The 21,332-nt window shown below is 41.0% G+C and overlaps 1 protein-coding gene across 2 annotated transcripts in view; it reads right to left on the bottom strand.

The window, feature by feature from the left end:
* The window catches only part of sox5 (SRY-box transcription factor 5), a 412,851-nt gene that overhangs the window by 206,762 nt on the left and 184,757 nt on the right, over positions 1-21,332 (bottom strand). For both annotated transcript variants that reach the window (XM_036577717.1, XM_036577716.1), the window contains one exon: positions 89-150. In XM_036577717.1, coding sequence (XP_036433610.1) covers positions 89-114 — 26 coding nt within the window. In that variant the 5' untranslated portion in view covers positions 115-150. The remainder of the gene's footprint in view (positions 1-88; positions 151-21,332) is intronic.

The raw sequence follows: 21,332 nt of genomic DNA, 5'->3' as shown, positions 1-21,332 counted from the left end.
GGACACACAAACTAAACAGGACTGCAATTCTATGTGCACTCCAACTCCCAGCATGCTTTGAGGAGGTGCTGAGTAGCGCATGGCTCACCTGTCTTCAGATTCGCTGGTCTTCATTCCCCGTCAGCGCTCAACGGCAATGGCAGGAGCAATCTGCACACACAGTCATTAAAGAGGATGTGGGTTAGTGTGTGTGAGAGAGAGAGAGAGAGAGAGAGAGAGAGAGAGAGAGAGAGGGATGTGGGTTAATATGTGTGACTTGGTGAGTGTGGGATGATTATGAGATGAAAGGCGTGATGTGCGGGACTCATAATGAGACTGCAGAGTGATTAATACTGACACTGTGAGCCGGCTCTAATTACTCTAATTCAATCAGTCCCATTCCACTCGCCACACACACACACACACACACACACACACACACTTTTCACACACACTCCATGAGGCTGTCGAAGACACTACATCACTTTTCCTGTGCTTGTTTTGAATGGAAGTCAGAGTGCAGTGATTCAGGGCGCAGTCATGTTTATGGAGATGTCTGTGGGACAAACTACAGAACTACAGCCCCCAAAATATCCCAAACACAGTCCACAGTGTCTCAGGCTGGCTTTACACCACGTAACTTCCATGCAACCTCAGTTGCTTGAAACCTACATGAAAGGAAGTTGCGCTTGAGTTGCATAAAGTAAAGTGTCCTTCAACTCACTTGAAACACAGCCACAAGAGTTACAACCATCTCAACTGTGTGAAACAGCCAATCAAAATGCAGTTAACGCATCATTCCAATGACATACTCTTACTAGATGATTTTAACGGGTCAACTCACGAGAAAACAAAACAAAACATGGCTTATTTGTGAAATGAGATCCTGGGCCCGCATTACAGAAACATCTTAACTCTGAAATCTGTTTAGTTGCCATGACGACTTCAGTACGGACTGAATTTGGGACAGAAGCTATTACAGAATAACAGTTCCTAACTTCATAATCTCATCATGAACTCCAGATAAGAAAACAGCATCACACAAACAACCTAACTAGACTAAACCTCAAAATCCTGTCCTAACTTTAGGATGAACCCCAACAGGGTCCTCACTTCTGTTTAAGGTCCGTTTCTATGGTTTTTAGGCAGCTGTGTCAGCAGCATAGTTCACTACCAGCATAATGAGCTCCATTTATCTCTACTGTAAAACGCTGCTTTCACTGTGAGATGATTTTCTTTTCTAACTCTGCGTTTTAAAGATCTCAGACGCTGCAGACTCGATCTCCACCGCCCCTCTGATCACCTTCGTGTGTTGATGATGATGATGAAATATTACAGTGATGGTGGTGAATAATGAGGAGACGGAGCTGAACGTGTGTCTGTTTATTAGAAGGAGTAACGTTAGCATGCTCGGCTAAAGCGTTTGGGTAATGGAGACTGAAACTGGGGAGTGGAGATGCTCTGATAAACAGCAGGGGGCGCTCTCACAGTATTCACAACTAACAGTTTATCACGCTTGGTTTGTTTGACTTTTACATCAATTTCGGTAGCTAATGTTCGCTGTCTGGCTGACTAGCTTGATTGCTTTTTTACGTTTCAGCTGTGCGCTTGCGGTTGGTTGCTAGGCAACAGACATGACAGTCGATTGTTGACTTCACTTAAGTAAGTTTAGATCTCCTAACTGGAGATAAGAAAAAAGTGTGTATCACTTTTACAGTGAGTCTCTCAGTAAAGAGTCCCGCAGATAGAGCTGCTGCCGCTGTTTTCCATTCCTAACAACTACCTGAAACCTGGTTAGACCACGTATTCACAGTGAGTGACGTATCTAGAACTTCCAGAGGTACTACAATAATGAAATTAGTCCCACCTGTTGTAAATCAACAAGTGATTGGTTGATTTCTCTGCCCGTTCCTAATTATGTTGGTAGTTAATCAAACATGTGAGGCCTTCAGTTCAGCTCCTGAAGTCCTAACCTATGAGAGAGCTCGGCTGTCTCTACCTAGATATCATAGACAAATAAATTATGGACAGTTCTCCCCCTAATCAAAACTTATCAATGAAATAGAGTATTAATATTTGCAGAGTTTAACTCCTTAAATGGCCAGAACCCACTGACAAGCCCAAAGTCTTATTATACACTTCTATAATCTAAGAATAGCTCAACCATAAGCCTTAGTATGTAATAAGCTTATGTATGATAAGCTTATATTATAAGCTATATTACAAGATTATAAGGGGTTCAATTTAAGTACATTGTTATTATTATTAAACATAAATGAACAGTCATGTATTTTTTTTTTTATTTGACAGAAATTATTAGGCAAAAAGGGCTCTATATAGTACCAGAAAAGGTTTGGCTTGTAACATTAGTAGAACCCTTTTTGGTGCTATATAGAACCCTTTTCAAAAAAGGTTATATATAAATAATATATATATATATATATTATTTAGAGACACCATTACACCATGCCAAGAACCATTAAATCTTGCAAAGGGTTCTTTCAGTGTCCATGGTTCTATATAGAACCGTTTTCTTTACTAAAGAACCCCATCTTTCTAAAGAGTGTATATGATAATATGGGATCTGAATGAGAATTTATTTGGACGTATGCACCAGTTATCAGCTGCATTTGGAATAAAAAGACACGGTCATGTTTCTTAACGTGTTCCCTGTTGGGTCACCTGGTTCCACTCTACCTCACAAATATAAGAACAGAAATGTGTGTGTGGTCATGAATTTACTACGTTATGGGGACCAAATTGTCCCCAAGCTGACAGAAGGAAATCTAAAACGTTTTTATTTTTAAACAGATTGCTGTTAAACTGCTTCTTGAAACGTAGCTTTTATTCGCACAAGTAAAAGAGCCAGAAGATTTCTGATTGGTTCCTGAGGGTGAGATTAAGTGGGTGAGGTTTAGCAGAGAAGCATGAAGCTACAGTAGATACAGAAGACAGTGGACATAAAAACTTATGCAAACTAGAATACCAGCTAATGTGTCCCTGAGACAGCCGTCAGGGAATTCTCGGTGCGACTGCCCTGACCGGCTGGCTGGTGAAAAATCGCCCCTCGTTGGTCCACAAAGAAATCGGTGCGAATTCCACCCCCCCCTTCTCCTCTGTCGTAATTAGCCAAAGCCCGTTGACTGACGACCTCGTTAACGAGCGGCGTCACGGCGATCCCGCTTCACTTTGTTTCGTGTGGGATCAGAAAGGAAGTTGCAGCCAATTATCATAATTAAGCCGGTTGATTTGTTCGGCGCAGCGCACGGGGAAGGATGGCTCTCGTTAGCTAAACACCTCTGCAACAGATTTGGATTCACCGGTTCTGCTGCCGGGCTTGTAAACAAGTGAAGCAGGCGCATGGAGATTTTTCATATGGCAAAAGCTCCCCTTGCCTTTCAGCCCCCCTCTCTCCCCCTCTCCCCCTCTCCCCCTCCATCTATCTCCTTCTCATGTACACAAATATACGCCCACACGGGTTAACGGATAATCAGCACTTGTTGGGAAAGGGGAGGGAAGATGAATTGCTCTCCATTCACAACTTCAGCTCGGGCCACACTGGGAGCTGATAAGAACACAAGCAGGGCAGAAGCGTGCGGCCTGCCTCGGTCGAGTGTGCGTGTGGGTATGCCTCGTCTCATTTGACTCGCCCTACACCGCATTGTCTCCGTCCTTCTTATCTTAGCTTATGTGTACACGTGTCCAACAGGACACAGGACTCCGGAGTGTAGTGAGTGTAGGTGGGTTCCTATGTGCAAAGGGTGTGGAGGTAGTGTGTGAGGGTGAGTGTGAGTACAGTGTGGAGCTACGTTTTTTGTGTTAGTCAATACAGATACACTGCAAAAAAGGGTGTCTTGTCAAGTAAAATTATCTTAAATATGGTCATCATCTAATATTTCCCCCTTTTTAAGATTGTTGTGAGTTTAAGACTCCTTGTTTCTAGACTTTTTTACGTTTTAATGAATTTAAGTTTTAATTTTAATTTAATTTAAAGTAAAATTATCTCACTATATTGGCAGAAATGAGCTTGAAACCAGCAAAATGATCTGCCAGTATAGTGAGATAATTTTATTTAATAAAAGTAAATAATAAATCTCATACTAAGTGCACGACCATCTCAAAATGGAAGATATTAGATATATTGACTAGAATTAAGATAATTTCACTTGACAAGATATCATTTTTTTGCAGTGCATAGAGATACGTGTATAAAATGATTCTGCACTGCAAAAAACAGTATCTTGTCAAGTAAAATGATCTTAAATATAATCAATAAATCTAATATTTCTCCTGTTGTGAGCTTATTTTAAGATTATTTAACTTATTTCCAAACATTTTTTACTTGTTTTAAGTAATATTATTAAGTAAAATTATCTCACTAAATTGGCAGATAATGTGCTTAAACCAGCAAAATGATCTGCCAATATAGTGAGATAAATATTTCTACTTGATAAAATTACCTAAAACAAGTAGAAATTAAGCAAAATAAGCTTATAATTAGTGCACAACCATCTCAAAATAAGAAATTGCTGCTGTCGAAACAAAACTTTGTATCTCCATTTTTGTTTTTCAGTTTTTGACCTAATCTGAAAATGCCTTTGTCCTTTACATTGTATGTAAATTTCATGATGCATGGAGCAAAAGAAGTGACCCAAAATGACTCGGAAAGACGTCTGGTTCCATTGACTTACATTAAAAGTAAAGCATGTTTTTTCCTTCTCCTGTAAAGTTTTGGAGATGCAAGATTTTGTTCCGACAGCAGCAAAATATTAGAAATATCAACTAGATTTAAGATCATTTCACTTGAAAAGACACTATTTTTGGCAGTGTAATATGTGTGACCTGTGCTAGTGCTGTCAAAGGTAGCACATTAAAAAACATTAAAATATTCCATATTACCAGCACTAATAGTTTTTAACATCTTTAATGTGTTTTCATAGTTTGGCCCTTCAAACCATCCGTAATTCCGGCCTGAAGTCCTGCTACTCACTATGACTCTGATACTGTGTAGCCCTCTTGCTCCAAAATGGATTTAGCTTTCATTGATGTCTGTCCTGATAAAAGGTTATTTCCAGCTACTGCAACGCCAGGAATTTGTTTACCAGTAAAGTATATCAAGTGTTGAGTCTGAAGTATCACTTACAAAACACAAAACAGCAATGAAGCTGCAGTATCAGTAACGTGAGTGATGCTAACACCAGAAGGTCAAATTAGAGAAAAACAAATGTGATTAATCGCAATTAACTACAATAATCTGTGATTAATCAAGATTAATTGCAGTTTTAATCATTAAAAGTAGATGGTAGATAGTTATTAGACAGCTGCAAAATAAATCGGGCACATACAGTTTTATGAAGCACCCAAAGCTACTTGTACTAATAGCGCCCCCTTCTGGACAATCCTCACCCTGCTAAATGTGAGTGAGTGAGTTATAAGCCAAGTTCATGAAGTTAACCTGAGAACTAAGAAATGGTAAATGTGCCCAGAATGATGAACAGGGCTGTACACTCTTAAAAAGGATGGTTCTTTAAGGATTCTGTAGTAAAGAAAATGGTTCTACAAAGAACCATGAACACTCAAAGAACCCTTTGCATGATTAAAGGGTTCTTTGCATCATGAAAGTGTTCTTCAGATTGATGGAGAATGTGCTGTAGATGGTTCTACATAGCAACCTTTTGAAAAGGATTCTGTATAGCACCCAAATGAGTCTCTGTTTGACATAGTAACAGTAGAAGAACCCTTTTGGGTGCTATATAGAACCAGTTCCATTACTAAAGAGCCCTTGAAGAACCATCTTTTTTGAGAGAGTAGATGCCTTGTATTTCTAAAGTGACAGCTGGATGCAGAAAACTTATAACTCATATTATCAAACATAAAATTCATATAAACTGATAATTATCCTCAAATAATTTCTTGCTGTTGCCAAAATACAGCAGTGTGCAAAAGTCTTAGCCCCCTAATCATTTTTAAAACATTAGAACTAATACAAATAAATAGGAACACAGCAAAAATAACCCAAATTTCTTGTTTTAACCCCTTAAAATCTTCTAAGGCTTATTATTCAGTAACTACAGAGACTTCAGTGCCAACTGGCTGAGCTATTCTTAGGTTATAGAGGTGTGTAATAAACACATGGGGCTGCCGGTTGGCACTGACCATTTAAGGGTTTAAAGAAAGTTCTGGATTTGTTTGGTTCTGGATTTCTCCTCATCATCACCAGCCGTCGCATAGATTTGTTCAATTCCAGTAGCAGCACAGCTGATCTAATTGATTTAAGCATTGATCAGATAAACCAGGTAATGGATGATAACTACGGTTAACAGCGATCACTGGAATTGGTTAAACAAAGACTTTAACAGACAATAAATCACTATGTGTTCTATTGTGTTGATGTTATTTGTATTTATTCTAATGTTAGTTTCTAAGTGCAGTAACTGCGCTTTTACTGCTTAGATAAAAAGCTTTTTAAATCTGATTTTTTAGGGTGACTAAAGCTTTTGCACCATAATGTATGTAAAATATTGAGTAAAATATTTGAAAGTGCCTTTGGTTGTATTTAAATCTGCAGTTATTGTAAATAAAAAGCAAAAATATAATGAATAATATGATAACCTTCAGTATAAAGTCAGGCTTTGCATGTATACCTGTATACGTGTGTGTAGGTTATGGCGCTGTGTTGGCCTACGTGTGTGTGTGTGTGCGTGTGTGTGTAAGGTGAGTGTGAATAGGGATTGAGTTGAAGGACTTTAGACATTAGTGGGTGAAAGGCCCTTTGTGAAGGCGGGAGAGGAAAGAGCTGAGGTAGAGGGGAGGGGAGGCCTGCAGGATAATGAACTTCATTGTGTTTGGTTGAGGAATGTGTAGAGGTATGGTTCAAATCAATGCCCCAAACCTACCATTGTCCACCCCCCATCCCAGCCCTGCCACGACGACCCCCTGCTGGAATTAGCATGCTCCGCCCCCCCACCCCGCACACGAAGGAAGAAAGCAGTTGAAGTGGACCTGGGGGTTATCCCGCTCTGTGTTTCTCTATTTCTCTGTCTGTAACACACAGCGCAGACCTAAGTGGGGGCCTAGCCCAGCCCTGCCATACTTGGCCTTAATTAGAACAGACACAAACAGTGGGCCAGTAAATTAGTACTGTAACCATGCACAAACCTCTCTTGAGCACGCACACGCACACAGAAAGCCATCGGAGGAGGACTCCACGGTCAAAGAGCAGAGACTCGAGGATTAAAGGCTGCCTTCAGAGGCCCATGGACCGACCACAAAAAAGGCACACGCGCCGCCTCACCTGGCGGCACGGTAAAAGAGGGTAAGTACGGGGGGTGAGCGAGTGTGCGCGAGTGAGGAGCTTTGGATTGACTACGTTTAATTAGTGTCAGTGGATCGGTCCCACCGGAGTCGACTAATTAGAGTCTAACGTGTAGATGTAATTACCTGCGAGTGCTGAACATGTTTCATTTAACACAGAACCTCCTGTTTTAAACAGCACGGCTCCCACGCGCTGCACAGGTAGAAGCCGCGGAGTGCTGAACAGGCCCTCTAACGCAGGGCCTCTAGAAGGCTTGTCCTAAGTTGATACAAAGAGACGGCTGGTGTAGCTCCTCCAGGAGGCTCGTCCTAAGTCAGTACAAAGAGTCTGCTGTGCAGCTCTTCAGGAAGGCTAATCGTAAACACATATGAAAGACCTGGTTGTGCAGCTCCTCCAGAAGGTTCATCCTATAAGGATACAAGGAGCCTAGTGGTGTGGCTCCTCCAGGAAGCTTGTCCTAAGTTGATACAAAGAGCCTGGTGATGTAGGTCCTTCAGGAGGCTCATCCTAAGTCTGTACAAGGAGCCTGCGGTGCAGGTCTTCAAGAAGGCTAATCATGAACACATATGAAAGACCTGGTTCTGCAGCTCCTCCCAAAGGTTCATCCTAAGTCAATACAAAGGCTCCTGGTGGAGGCCTATGCTACTTTGATACAAAGCCTTGTGGTGTAGCTCCTCCAGGAGGCTCATCCTAAGTTTGTACAAAGAGCTTGGTGGTGCAGCTCCTCTGGAAGGCTAATCGTAAGCACATATGAAAGACCTGGTTGCACAGCTCCTCCAGACACTTCATCTTATATTGATACAAGGGGCCTAGTGGTGGTCAATACAAAGGCAGCTGGTGTTGTAACTCCTCCAGAAGTCTTGTCCTAAATTGAAACAAGGAGCCAGGTGGTGTAGGTCCTCCAGGAGGCTCGTCCTAAGTCTGTACGAATAGCTGGTGGTGCAGCTCCTCCGGAAAGCTAATTGTAAACACATATGAAAGATCTGGTTATGCAGCTCCTCCAGAAGGTTCATCCTGTATTGACTCAAAGGGCCTTGTGGTGCAACTCCTCCCAAAAGTTCATCCTAAGTCAATACAAAGGCTCCTGGTGTTGTAGCTCCTCCAGAAGTCTTCTCCTACATTGAAACAAAGAGCCCAAAGGAAAGACCTGGTGGAGCAGCTCCTCTAGAAGGCTTGTCCTAAGTCGATATAAAGGGCCCTGTGGTGTAGCTCCTTCAGAAAACTTTTCCTAAGTTGGTACAAAGAGTCTGGTTTTGTAGCTCCTCTAGACAACTTGCCCTAAGTTGATATAGAGAGCCCATATGAAAGACTTGGAGGAAAAGCTCTTCCAGAAGGTCTGTCTCAAGGCAATATAAAGAGCCTGTTGGTGTAGTTTCTCCTCCAGGAAGCTAATCCAAAGCTGATACAAAAGGGCCTGATGGTTTAGATTCTCAAGAATCTGAGGTCGATACAAATAGTCTGGTGGTGTAGCTCCTCCAGAAGGCCTGTCCTACGTTGATACAAAGAGCCTGGCGACAAAGCTCCTCCAGAAAGTGCATCACAGGCTGAAACAAAAGGATCTGATGGTGCAGATTCTCCAGAAGGCTTGACCTAAACCAATGTAAAAGACCTGCTAGTGCAGCCCCTCCAGAAGGCTTGTCTTAAGGTCATACAACATGGCCTGGTGGAGCAGATTCTTGCAAAAGCTTCTCATAAGCCAACAAAAGAGCCTGGTTGTGCAGCTCCTCTTGATGGATTATCTTAAGTCAGTACAAAGAGCCTGGTGGTGTAGCTCCTCCAGAAGACTTGTCGTAAAAGTGTACAAAACACCTTGAGGTGCAGCTATTCCAGAAGGCTCATACTAAGTCAGTACAAATGCCTGGTGGAGCAGCTACTCCTGAAGTCTTGTCCTAAGTTAGCATAAAGAGCCTTGTGGTGCGTCTCTTCGAGAAGACCTGTCCTAAACCCATACAAAAGACCTGGTGGTGCAGCTCCACCAGAAGGCTTGTCCTATATTGACACAAAGGGCCCAGTGGGGCAGCACCTCATGAAAGTTCATCCTAAGTCAATACAACGGCTCCTGGAGGGGCAGCTCCTCTAGAGGTTTCACCCTAAGGGCCTGGTGATGCAGCTCCGCACAAGGCCCCATCTACGGCCTGCTTTTGTGTCAGTATAAAGAGCTCTGCAATGAAGCTCCACAAGAGGGCCCATCCTTTGTTTTTACACAGATGCATCTCCATATAAAAGCCCATCACTGACATGGCTTGTAGGTTTTCTGATGCAGCTCAGTGTGGGGGCTCGTCTTCCAAGAGCACAGACATACAAATAACCACTTGACGGAAAGCCTTCATTCACACGCACAAAAGTAGATATTTCACCACGATTCGTTCGGACAATGCTCATTGTAAGGGCTGCTTCGCTTGCGCCGTCGAAGTGAAGGGAAATAAAACAGCAGCACGGCACACAGAGAGGCTCCAGCGTGAAGCTGGGCCAAATCTGCAGACAATGAAGCCAGACTTAGACTGCGCCCCGGCGCGTCCCCACCGCTCCCACTATTACTGCACCACTTTTCCCAGCAGTCCACGGTCCAGATGGACCTGATGGCTCCCTGTAACCCCAGCGGTGGCTCTCCTCCATGCAATCGCGCCGCGGTCGCGTCGTGTCATTTAAAAGTTCGTTTTAATTGATTTCCTCCCCGGGAACATGCTTTTCAGCTCAATGGAAGCCTTTTCTCCCGCCCCATAACACACTCCACGACTGTTTTTTTCCCTGTTGTGTGAGTGTGCGCTCGTGTGTGCGTCTAAGTGGGTTTTTTTTCTCTCTTCTTTTCTCTCTTTCTTTGGGTTTTGTCGAAAGTGCATTAGCTTCCAAACAGAGTAATGTGGGTTCGATTGTGAATCGATAACACTCACCTCCCCGCAAGTCCCTTAGCTCGGAGAGAAGGAGGGTGGAGGTGGGGGTGGGTGGGGGTGGGTGGGGGGTGGGAGGGGGGGCAATGTGTTTGTAAACAGTGCCATGGCAACCACGACTACTTTGACACAGGAGCAGAACCTTCAGAAAAAGGTCAGCACTTCCTTTTTGTACAATATGAGCACGCAAGCATGCTAACTACCTATACACAAGCGGTAACCGGAGGCCTAGACACGCTAAGAAAAGGAAAAATGAGCGAGGGAGGAAGAGAGAGAGAGAGGGAGAGAGACGGACGGACATACAATTCAACTCAATTCAATTCAATAAACTTTAATTATCCCTGCAGAGCAATTACAAGGCAGGGATAAAACACACAGAATGAAAACAACATCCGCTCAAGAAGCCAACAAATATATATGAACAAGTTCAAATAGTTCAACGAAGCGCAAGGAGTAGGTTTATCAGTGTGTAAATCACTAGAGGTACAAGTTTGTCCTCCTACACTCTCAAAAACAAAAAAGGTACTAGACTCTCACTGGGCAGGACCCCTCTTGTCACTGGGGTGGAACCCTCAAGGTACATCTCAGTACCTTTAGTCAGGGAACATAACTGAACCATAATCCACTGAAATGATATGTTCTAAGCTGTACTGACTCCACACACCCCGTCTCGTCTCCAGGCTTTTATTTTACTGTTCTGTTCAAAACATTCGGTTATGAAAAGGTACAAATACGAACTTTTCACCTGGAACATCTACATTGTTTGTACCTTGATGAACAAAAAAAATGTATCTGCACAGAGCCTTTATTTCTGACAGTGTATGAGATATTCTCAACTATTTTGTGAAGGACACTGGCTGAATCCAGTGGCCCCCATACGGAAATAACTTTAAATGATTCAAAAATTAACAATGTAATTCGCCTGTCTACTCACTAATATCTCAAAGTTGATGTCAAGGCATCTAACGTTAACCTAAATGTTTACATCTGACTACCTATTTAAGGCTTTAGAGTTATAAATAATCACAATGATGTTTCAGGTTGTGAACGATTCATTTAAAAGAGCTGAATTATGAATAAGAGAGAGACAAACATCAGGTCTGTCTAGGTAGTGTTGGTGTAAGCTAACTGCTGAGGTATAGTACTGTGCAAAAGTCAGAGACCACCTTTCATTTATTTAATTTCCAATCAAAATGTTCACTATTTATTTTCCAGGAAATATTTTTGAGATTAGACATTATTCCACTTGCATAAGGAAGGAGAAAGCAAAAAAAAAAAGAACCCTGAAAAGCTTCCAATACTAGAGCTCAAAGAATTATTAAAAACTACAGAGAAAATGGGGCTCCTAACAACCACCTGGAAGAGCTGGTCGACCCCAAAACTGCCCCCATCAGATAAACAGCACTTAAAGCTTTCATCTCTGAGAGAGAGGAGAAAATCAAGCTGCTTCAGATCTGAAAACATCCACAGGTGTTTCTGTCCATCCTTCCACTGTGAGAAGACGACTCAGCACTGTGGGTCTGAAAGGATGTGTAGCTGTCAAGAAGAACCTCACTGAGAAAAGGAGACGGACACATCAAACAAAGAAGCTGAACGATGGACTGACCACCCCAGAGTCCAGACCTCAACACCACTGAATGTGTTTGATTACTTCAGAAAATGATCGACCAGCTTCTAAGACTGAACTTTGGAGGTGTGTCTGCAGATTCTTTGAGGAGCTGAAAGTGAGTCTCCTGAACAGAATGGAAGCTGGAATAAAGGGAAAGAGTGACTCACTGAACACTGAACAGCTGAGATTAGATTTAGTTTCGGATGTTAATGTCTTATTTTCTGTTTTTGTCGTTCTTTACATTGTGTGTAAATTTCATGATGAATGGACCCAAAGAAACGGCCCAAAATCAATTGGACAAGAAAAGTCTGGTTCCATTGACTTACATTCAAGGAAAAGTGTGTTATATATCTCACTTCCAGTTCCTCAGAGAATCTGCAGACACACCTCCAAAGTTCAGTCTTAGAAGTTGGTTGATCATTTCCTGAGCTGTCCTTGATCCAAATGTCCAGCTCGCTGCTCGCTAAAGTGCAGCAAATGCAAAACCGGAGTGTAAAGCAGTAAATGAACTCATATTTGAACAGGGAGGGACGATGATCTCCAGGTCATCAGTGCCCTCTTTGTCCGACTGTTCTTTCTGCTTTTGTCCCTTTGAGGATGAAATCCAATGAGCTTTGCATGTTTAAACAGTAAACAATACGGCCATTGTCACTCTCCACCAATCATGCGCAATGAGACAGTTTTCTGTGTAGAACTGATTATAAATGGTGTGATGCTGCATGACACCGGCTTAAAGGAGTTCAGATGGGGATATAGGTGTAAAGGTCAAAAGGGAACCAACTGAGTGGATTTTCGCCAGCATAGTAGCATTGGTCAGTCTTTTATAGCTTTACTGTTTTGTTGCACATTTGTGCGCTGTTTTTGGGTGATGTTCAAACCCCAGCGAGACCACACGAAGCCACAGCCCTGTTTGTTTACGTTGTCCAACATGGCTACTCAATAGTGGGCAGACAGAAAAGGTGGTATGTCTCTTTCACTGGCCACAATGTGCAATTCTTTAAACTGCACAAACAAGCCATAAAAATACCAGAGGGACACATGAAATCTCCACAAACCCCCCAGCCGCCAGCCCCCCCGCCCTCCAAATTGACCCCGACCCAGGCTCACTTTCTGTCTCTTTGTCACAAAGAATTCTATTCAGCGAATAGTGACTTCTCTCACGACGCAGGGGCCGACTTAACGCACAATAGCCCCCCTCAGAAACAAAAGGCAGATTATTAAGTTGGAGGAAGGGGGATGATAGAGAGAGCCAGAGCGAGAGACACAGAAAGACAGAGAGAGAGAGAGAGAGAGAGACAAGAGACAAAACGTGGCAGTTCACTATGGGCAGCCGCACATCTGGTGACCATGTGTGGTTGTGAGCGAGTGCTAATGATGGTCTTCCTGAACTCTCCACAATTAGCTGCGGCCCCAAGTGAGACCGTCCCTCCACCCAGGGAAGGGGGGGGTGGTAAACAGGGAAGCCGTCGTCCCAGTTTGGCCATTACGCCACTCAAGCCACCGCTAACACAAGCAGAAGTGACCACGCCACAACGGCAACTAACAAGCCGATAAAAATAAAATAAATAATAACAGCGCGATGTCCTTCTCCACAGCTTTCAAGAGAATGATTCAGCCTCAGCGTGAAAAGGAAAGAAAAAGAAAAAAGAAAACAACTTTGAAAAGAATGCAGAGAATATACTCATCCAGACGTGGGGAAGATTGGATGCGGCCATCTCGGTGACCCGTCTCTTTCTCTGCAAAGAAACTAATATCCATTACATTCAGCGCGATGCCATTCAGGGGTGGACAATGTTGCGGAAGGGGTAGCGGCCAAGGGTTGCCGTATGAGCACAGATGTTAAGACAAATTAATTTGTTGACTTCTCTCGGCTGAATCGCGTCCGACGGGCCAGGTCCCTGTTCCAGACGATTGTTGCGAACTATGAATCCGTCCGTGCTCTCGCTCGCGCCCTTGATTCATCGGGGGCTGCAGTAACTGGTCAAGGTCTTTCGGGAGGGTTTTGTCCGTTTCGACACTGGATGCAATTACGGGCATTGAGAAGTTGTCGGAGAAGTGTGGGTGGCTTTGTTCGGCGGAGATTGGCTCTGGATACGCAGCAATCGTATTGATGCAATGCCGTGGATTTTCTGAAAGGTGTCAACTCAGCCGACCCGAGAGATTGGAAGCTTGGAAAAAGTTTCAGCAAACATTTTTATTATTATTTTGCTCATATGGTCAGATCTCACACACAGAGCCCAATTGTATAACTGTTTGTTTATTTTTGTGTGCCTTTTTTAACACAAGGCTACCTGCGTTCATGTGAGATGTGAGCTGAAGCTTTTATCAGGGGTGGTCAGAGCCAAACACAGCCCGAACCACAGCATCACGTTTTAAATCAGAACCCGACCCGAGCCTGACAAAAGTCTGTTCCAACCCTACCTGAACCAGATCAGCAAGTTTTGAGCCCGAAACTGACCTGAGAACTGAAACTTCTGTCCAGTTTGGATAGTTACTGTGTTGTGACCACAATAAGCATCATTAGATGCTCATTAAAATTATTAAAATTATCCTAAATATAGTTAATAAATCTAACATTTTCCCGTTCAGATTTTTGTGAGCTTAATTTAAGATTATTTATCTTATTTCTAGACATTTTTACTTGTTTTAGGTTATTTTATTAAGTAAAATTATCTCATTGTACTGACAGATAATTTAGCTGGTTTTAAGAAATGAGCTTGAAGCCAACAACATTATCTGCCAGTACAGTGAGATAATTTTATTTAATAAAATGACTTAAAACAAGTAAAAATGTCTAGAAAAAGCTAAATAATCTCATAATAAGTGCACAACCATCTTAAAATAAGAAATATTAGATATATCAACTAGATTTAAGATCATTTCACTTCACAAGATACCATTTTTTGCAGTTTTACATATAATGTTACACTTATATTGGCTTATATGGTCAGATCTCACACACAGAGCCCAATTTTATAACTGTTTGTTTATTTTTGTGTGCCTTTTTAACACAAGGCTACCTGCGTTCATGAGAGATGTGAGCTGAAGCTTTTATCAGGGGTGGTCAGAACCAAACACACCCTGAACCACGGCATCATGTTTTAAATTAGAACCCGACCCGAGCCTGACAAAAGTCTGTTCCAACCCTTCCTCAACAAGATCAGCAAGTTTTGAGCCTGAAACTGACCCGAGAACTGAAACTTCTGTCCAGTTTGGATAGTTACTGTGTTGTGACCACAATAAGCATCATTAGATTACAAATAAACTGAATATAAACTATAACTAAAATAATATACGGTACTTTACTTGAACCCTGATACATAACATCACCGCAAAAATGGTGTCTTGTCAAGTAAAATTATCCTAAATATAGTTAATAAATCTAATATTTCTCTGTTGAGATTGTTGTGAGCTTAATTTAAGGTTATTTACCTCATTTCTAGACATTTTTACTTGTTTTAAGTAATTTTATTAAGTAAAATGATCTCACTTTATTGGCGGATAATTGTGCTTGTTTTAAGAAACAGCAAAAAATATCTGCCAGTATTGATAGTGAGATAATTTTACTTGATAAAATTACTTAAAACAAGAGAAAAATGTCTAGAAAAAAGCTAGATAATCTTAAAATGAGTGCACAACCATCTTAAAATAAGAAATATTAGATATATCGACTACATTTAAGATCATTTCACTTGACAAGATACAATTTTTGAGGTGATTTACATAATCATGACATAAACATGTCATGGCTGATGTCATACACTGTCATATGTTGGCTAATTACAGTACACTTAGCAATAATTAGACACAAACTATCAAGATATCAAATGTTATGACATCTGTTATGACCAGTAACAGTAACATGACACTGTTGTGTTACTGAACAACATCTATGACAATTCATATCAGCATATTATATCTGCTATCACTTGTTTATGACATGGTTATGTCATAAATTGTTATCAAACATGCTACGGGAAAATAATCTGCTGTCCAAAATTATGCTTAGATGCTGTGGCAACAAATTTAATCACCAAAGAATGTTTATAAACAAACACTGTCAGTCTGGACAGTCTGCTGATACAGCGAGATGTTCGCTGACCTGTTTAATCCTAAAACTCCTTATGCACTGCAAAAGATGGTGTCTTGTCAAGTAAAATTATCTTAAATATAGTCAATAAATCTAATATTTCTCCTGCTAGGATTACTGAAAGTTTAATTTATTTACCTTATTACTAGATATTTTTACTTTTTTAGGTTATTTTATTCAGTAAAATTATCTCACTATACTGGCAGATAATTTAGCTTGTTTTAAGAAATGAGCTTGAAACCAGCAACATTATCTGCCAGTACAGTGAGATAATTTTACTTAGTTAAATTACTTAAATATAGATATATCGACTAGATTTAAGATTTTACTTGTTTTAAGTAATTTTAGCTCATGAAAGTGTCTAATTTCACTGGCATATCATACTAGTTTTACGCATTATTTTGCAATAAGTAAAATTATCATTATTTCTCAAAATAAGGAAAATGATCTGCCAATGGAATAAGACACTTTTGCTAGAGAAAATTACTCAAAACAAGTAAAAATGTTCAGAAACAGGTGAAATAATCTTATAATATTCTTAAAAAAAGGCTCATATTGAGAAATATTGAATATCACTGCTGTCAGAAGAAAACTTTGTATCTCCAAATGGTAACTTTACAGGAGAAGGAAAAACATACTTTATTTTCAATGTAAGTCAATGGAACCAGAATTTTTTCCAAGTCATTTTGGGTCATTCCTTTTGGTCCCTTCATCATGAAATTTACACACAATGTAAAGAACAACAGGCATTTTCAAATTATGTCCAAAACTGAAAAACATCAAAAATGGAGATTTTCTTCCCACTACAGTGATATATTAACTACATTTAAGATGTTTTTACCTGCTTAAATATTATTTTTACAGTGTATGTCCTGGTTTGTCATGTGTGTGGACTTCGGTGCTCAATAAGTGACTCAAGCGTACCAGATTAAAACTGTAGAGAGGAAGAATAAAGTAAGTAAAACTGAAGTAAAAATGACCCAAACATGAAATTTGAGCCCAAATCTGAATCGTATTTGGAAAATGATGCTTGAACAAATTTTACCCACTCAGACAAATAATACACTCTGTGATGTGAACCCGGCAGTCTGTGTTAGTGTCTGATTCGAGGTGTGACTGTGTGTGTGTGTGTGTGTGTGTGTGTGTGTGTGTGTGTGTGTGTGTGTGTGTGTGTGCTGCACAACTGAAGACTGGAGACAATCTAGACACTCTATTGTTCTTCCTCTCTGAGCGATAATGCTTGTGCGAAGACAGAGCGAGGGAGAGAGAGAGAGAAAAGACTGATCAATACAAGTGAACTTCAGCCTTCGATCCCTCCAGCGCTCCACCGTCTCCACAGAGACCGCCACTCCTGCCACCAACCATCACTTCCTGCTGGACTGTGCGACACTGGCTCTGCCAAGTCTGGTACCGACTCTGACACGATCACTTCGAGAAACACTGCACTGACTCCTGCACATACACGCCAAACTCAACTGACTGACGCTCGCATCGATCAACCTGCTAAAAAGTTCCGCTTCATTCAAGGAAAATGAAGCATCTTCAAGAAGAATTCGCTGATTAAATGATGAGAAAGTTTTCCAAGGGGAATTCCACAAATTTTCCAAAATTTCTGCATAATTAACCCTTGTGTGGTGTTGATGCGTTTGTTACTCAGTGGTCTGCTGGACCCACCACATTATTGTTTATTAAATCAATACAGCCATAACAATTTATGTAAAAATAACAGATGTTTAAAATATCACAAGTGTCCAGTGTAGGGTTCTCCTTTAGCAGCTGTAGCCAGTCAGCAGCCTGTCCATGTTGTCCACCCTCACACACACACATATATACAAACACACACAAACACACTAACAGCAGGCCATGTAGGAGGTGAACAGAGTGAAAGACACAGCACCTCCACACTTTTACTCCCCTTTTACTCTGCAATAAATCCAATTAAACAGGACTAACTAGGCTTGCCTTGTAATGAAAGCATGAATGAATGCAGGTCGTGTTCTATTAGCACCGATGAAATCTGCAAAATGCTCAGAAAAGCTTAACGTGACAATGAGACATAAAATATCTCAATAACAATAAATATCTTCGCATTGCCCAAGCATGTACATCAGAATTGCCGTTTTTGGTGCTATACATGGAACCACTTTCAAAAAGGTTCACCATAAACAACACATTCTCCATCAATCTGAAGAACCATTTCACTGTGCAAGCAACCATTTACGCATGCAAATGGGTCTTTGAGTGTTCATGGTTCCATATAGAACCACTGTCTTTACTAAAGAACCCTTGACGAACCATCTTTTTTAAAGGTGTAGAACAGAGTATTTCACACCAAACCTCTCTACATGATTTTGTTTACATACGAACCATTTAATTATGCAGAAATTTTGAAAAGTCTGTGGAATTGCCCTTTGAGAAGTTCTAATAGTATAAGTACCTGGATGTAGCAGATTTGTTAAAATAGTTAGTGTATAGTGTGGGTGTGAATGCGTTCATGTGTCTTGTCCTGCGTATGTATGTATGTATGTATGTATGTATATGAGTGAGGGAGTGAGACAGAGAGACAAGCAGTATAGTTTGTTTGAACTTCACTGACAGTGAGGGTAATTTGATTTGTGACTTTGGTCTGAGGATGAAATTTTTGGCCAGATGACCACAGAGAGGCATCCACTTCCTCTGCTGCCATGGTGACGAGTGGCCACAGCCGTATGAGAGAATATAGACTGCTTTTAACCAGCGACTCTGCACTGTGCGCAGATTTTAATTGTTTTACTGTGGAGTACTTTAAATTTCCCAGTAATTAAAGGATACTTTAAGTACAGATATGAAGAAATGGCATCAATAATGGATGAAATCTATTAGGGGTCGGTGAGTGTTACACAGATGTGACCACACTGGAGTAGTTCTGCTAACACTGTAGAAGTACTACGTCAATAAATATACAACAAATGTCACGGCATGTATATACACACGAACACACGCACACACACACACACACACGAGTCTGCGTAGAACTAAATTACAGTGTATGTTGGATTTGTGTTTGAAGTGTTCCAGCAGTGCTTGTAAGAAGGTAAGAGTGCTCAGTTTCATCACATGTTCTCATAAGCTCCTTACCATCATATACAACACAAATGCACTGCAGCAGCTGCTTACCGAGAGAACACAAATCTCACTGTGTGTGTGTGTGTGTGTGTGTGTGTGTGTGTGTGTGTGTGTGCTGTGTATCTCTGTATTATGGGGAGAGGACGACTGAATATTTTCGGAGTGTTTGTGTGTTGGTATTTGCCTGCATGTGTGTTAAAACCCCACAAAGCGTGTTGTAGAGTTTACTCAGTAGGATTAGTGTGAGCCTGTAAAAGTGCAGCACGTATCAAACTAAAAGCTAAAAGCCATAAGCACATATACATATATATATATATATAATGGAGATACAAGGTTTTGTTCCGACAGCAGTGATATACGTATATTTATGTATATTGCTGCTGTCTAAACAAAACCTCATATCTCTATTTTTGTCATTTTCCAGTTTTTGACATGATTTGAAAATGCCTGTTGCTCTTTATATTATGTGTAAATTTCATGATGAAAGAACCAAAAGAAATGGCCCAAAATGACTTGGACATAAATATATATATATATATATATATACATATATATATGTATATATATATATATATATAGTGGTCTTCATGTGTTCACTTATACCATGAACCCTCAAACAATTAAATGGTTCTTTGCATGTCGAAATGTTTTTAGGGTTCTATTGTTATGATGTCAAGTTTGTAACAATAGAAGGACTGTTTCTGATGTTATATAGAGCTCTTTTCAAAAAGCCATATATGTATAGAACCATATAGAACCTTTAAATATATGCACACACACACACACACACACACACACACACATATATATATATATATATATTTGCCAGCTGCTTGTTTGAATTTTCCTGTTCCTCCTTAAATTGTGCAGCAGTTACATTCTGGTGCTTCAGGCATGAGAACGCTGGACTATTTAAGGTGGAATGGATAATTTAGCTAGCTACCGAGCCATTAGCATACTACTAGCGATTTTTTATGCTTGTTATGCAGAAAAGGACCATAATACATACAGTGATTATCGAAAATTTTTACTGAGAAAATTCTCAAACTTGTGGGTTTCTCTGGTCACTTTTGCAGCCATCTTGCCAGTTTTTGAAGTGTGTTTGGAGTGTGCCTCTGAAAAACCTCTGTTTGGGCATGAACGTGTAAAACAGAGGGCTAAGGGCTAAGTGGTGGGGTAAGGGTTGAAATGGGACTGGGCCTTTATTTACTTCAGAGATAAACAAATTCACAGTGGCAGTAGCTGGAAATAACTGGACTCATCAAAAGAGTCATGAAAGTAATGTCACCTGAATCTGTATTTGAATGCGACAGCTACAAATGTGGAGTCAATCATAGCAGCATACAGTCTGCTGCAGCTGCACTATTACAAATGGTTTAAAGGGTGTACCTAGGAAAACGTTACAGCCCTAATGAAGGTTAACCCTCTGGGGTCCATGAATGTGCCTGCATGTCAAATTCTCTATTTCTATCTCTGTTTGTGTATCTTTGTGATGATCCAGCACAGAAATCCAGTTCAAACACTTCCTGAATGTGTAGAGTCGCCCTTTCCATTCCATCTCATCACGAGATCATACGAGACTCACATCCGGAGTTATGAGCCTATGAAGAGGGGCTGAGATACACGTCATCTGCCTCTCACCGTGTGGAACTGGTGGATTCATGTGTCCGTCTACATTCTGTGTGAAACTGACCAATGGACACTCAGGAAATCACTAAGGACTGATCATCACGCTGGAAACCCTTCATTCTTCATTCAGTCCACATCGGAGACTCATGAGAAACGGCGAGCAGAGAGTTTACAGCTGCTGAAGCTGCTGCAGCGGTTTTGGAAAGTAGTGATGAAGATAACGGTGCATTTTGATATGAAACATGATATGAAGAGATTTAAAGGAGGATTTAAGAAGAGATGAACGAATCGAGAAAATTTGATCTAAGATCTGATCTGTTTTCACAGATAAGAGCATGAATGATCCTGCCCAGTGTGGAGAGCTGACAGCACTGATGGCTTAATGTATAACATCTATTTCAAGAGGAACCACTTTTAATCTGAAGATCACTCCTATTGTGATGGCAGACAGAGAGAAGAGAGGTAGAGGAAAAAAGAGAGAGAGAGAGAGAGTGTGTGTGTGTATATGTGTGACCATGGTGGCAGAAACGTGCAGCCTCTCTGTTCTGGCAGTGGAACAAGTTACCATCTGCTGAAGCTTTGTTTTTTAGACCTGAGACAATGATGAACCAGCTGTACACGTCTGTGTGTCTGAGTGTGTCTTTGGTGGGGGTGGAGGAAGCGGCAGAATTTAAAGGGACAAACACCTGTGAGGTACCAGCCGGAAGCATCGCATGA

Source organism: Colossoma macropomum, unplaced genomic scaffold (assembly GCF_904425465.1).
Source record: "Colossoma macropomum unplaced genomic scaffold, Colossoma_macropomum, whole genome shotgun sequence".
Taxonomy (NCBI): Eukaryota; Metazoa; Chordata; class Actinopteri; order Characiformes; family Serrasalmidae; genus Colossoma; species Colossoma macropomum.
Note: the sequence above shows the minus strand (reverse complement) of the source record. Positions and strands in the feature narration are given on the sequence as shown.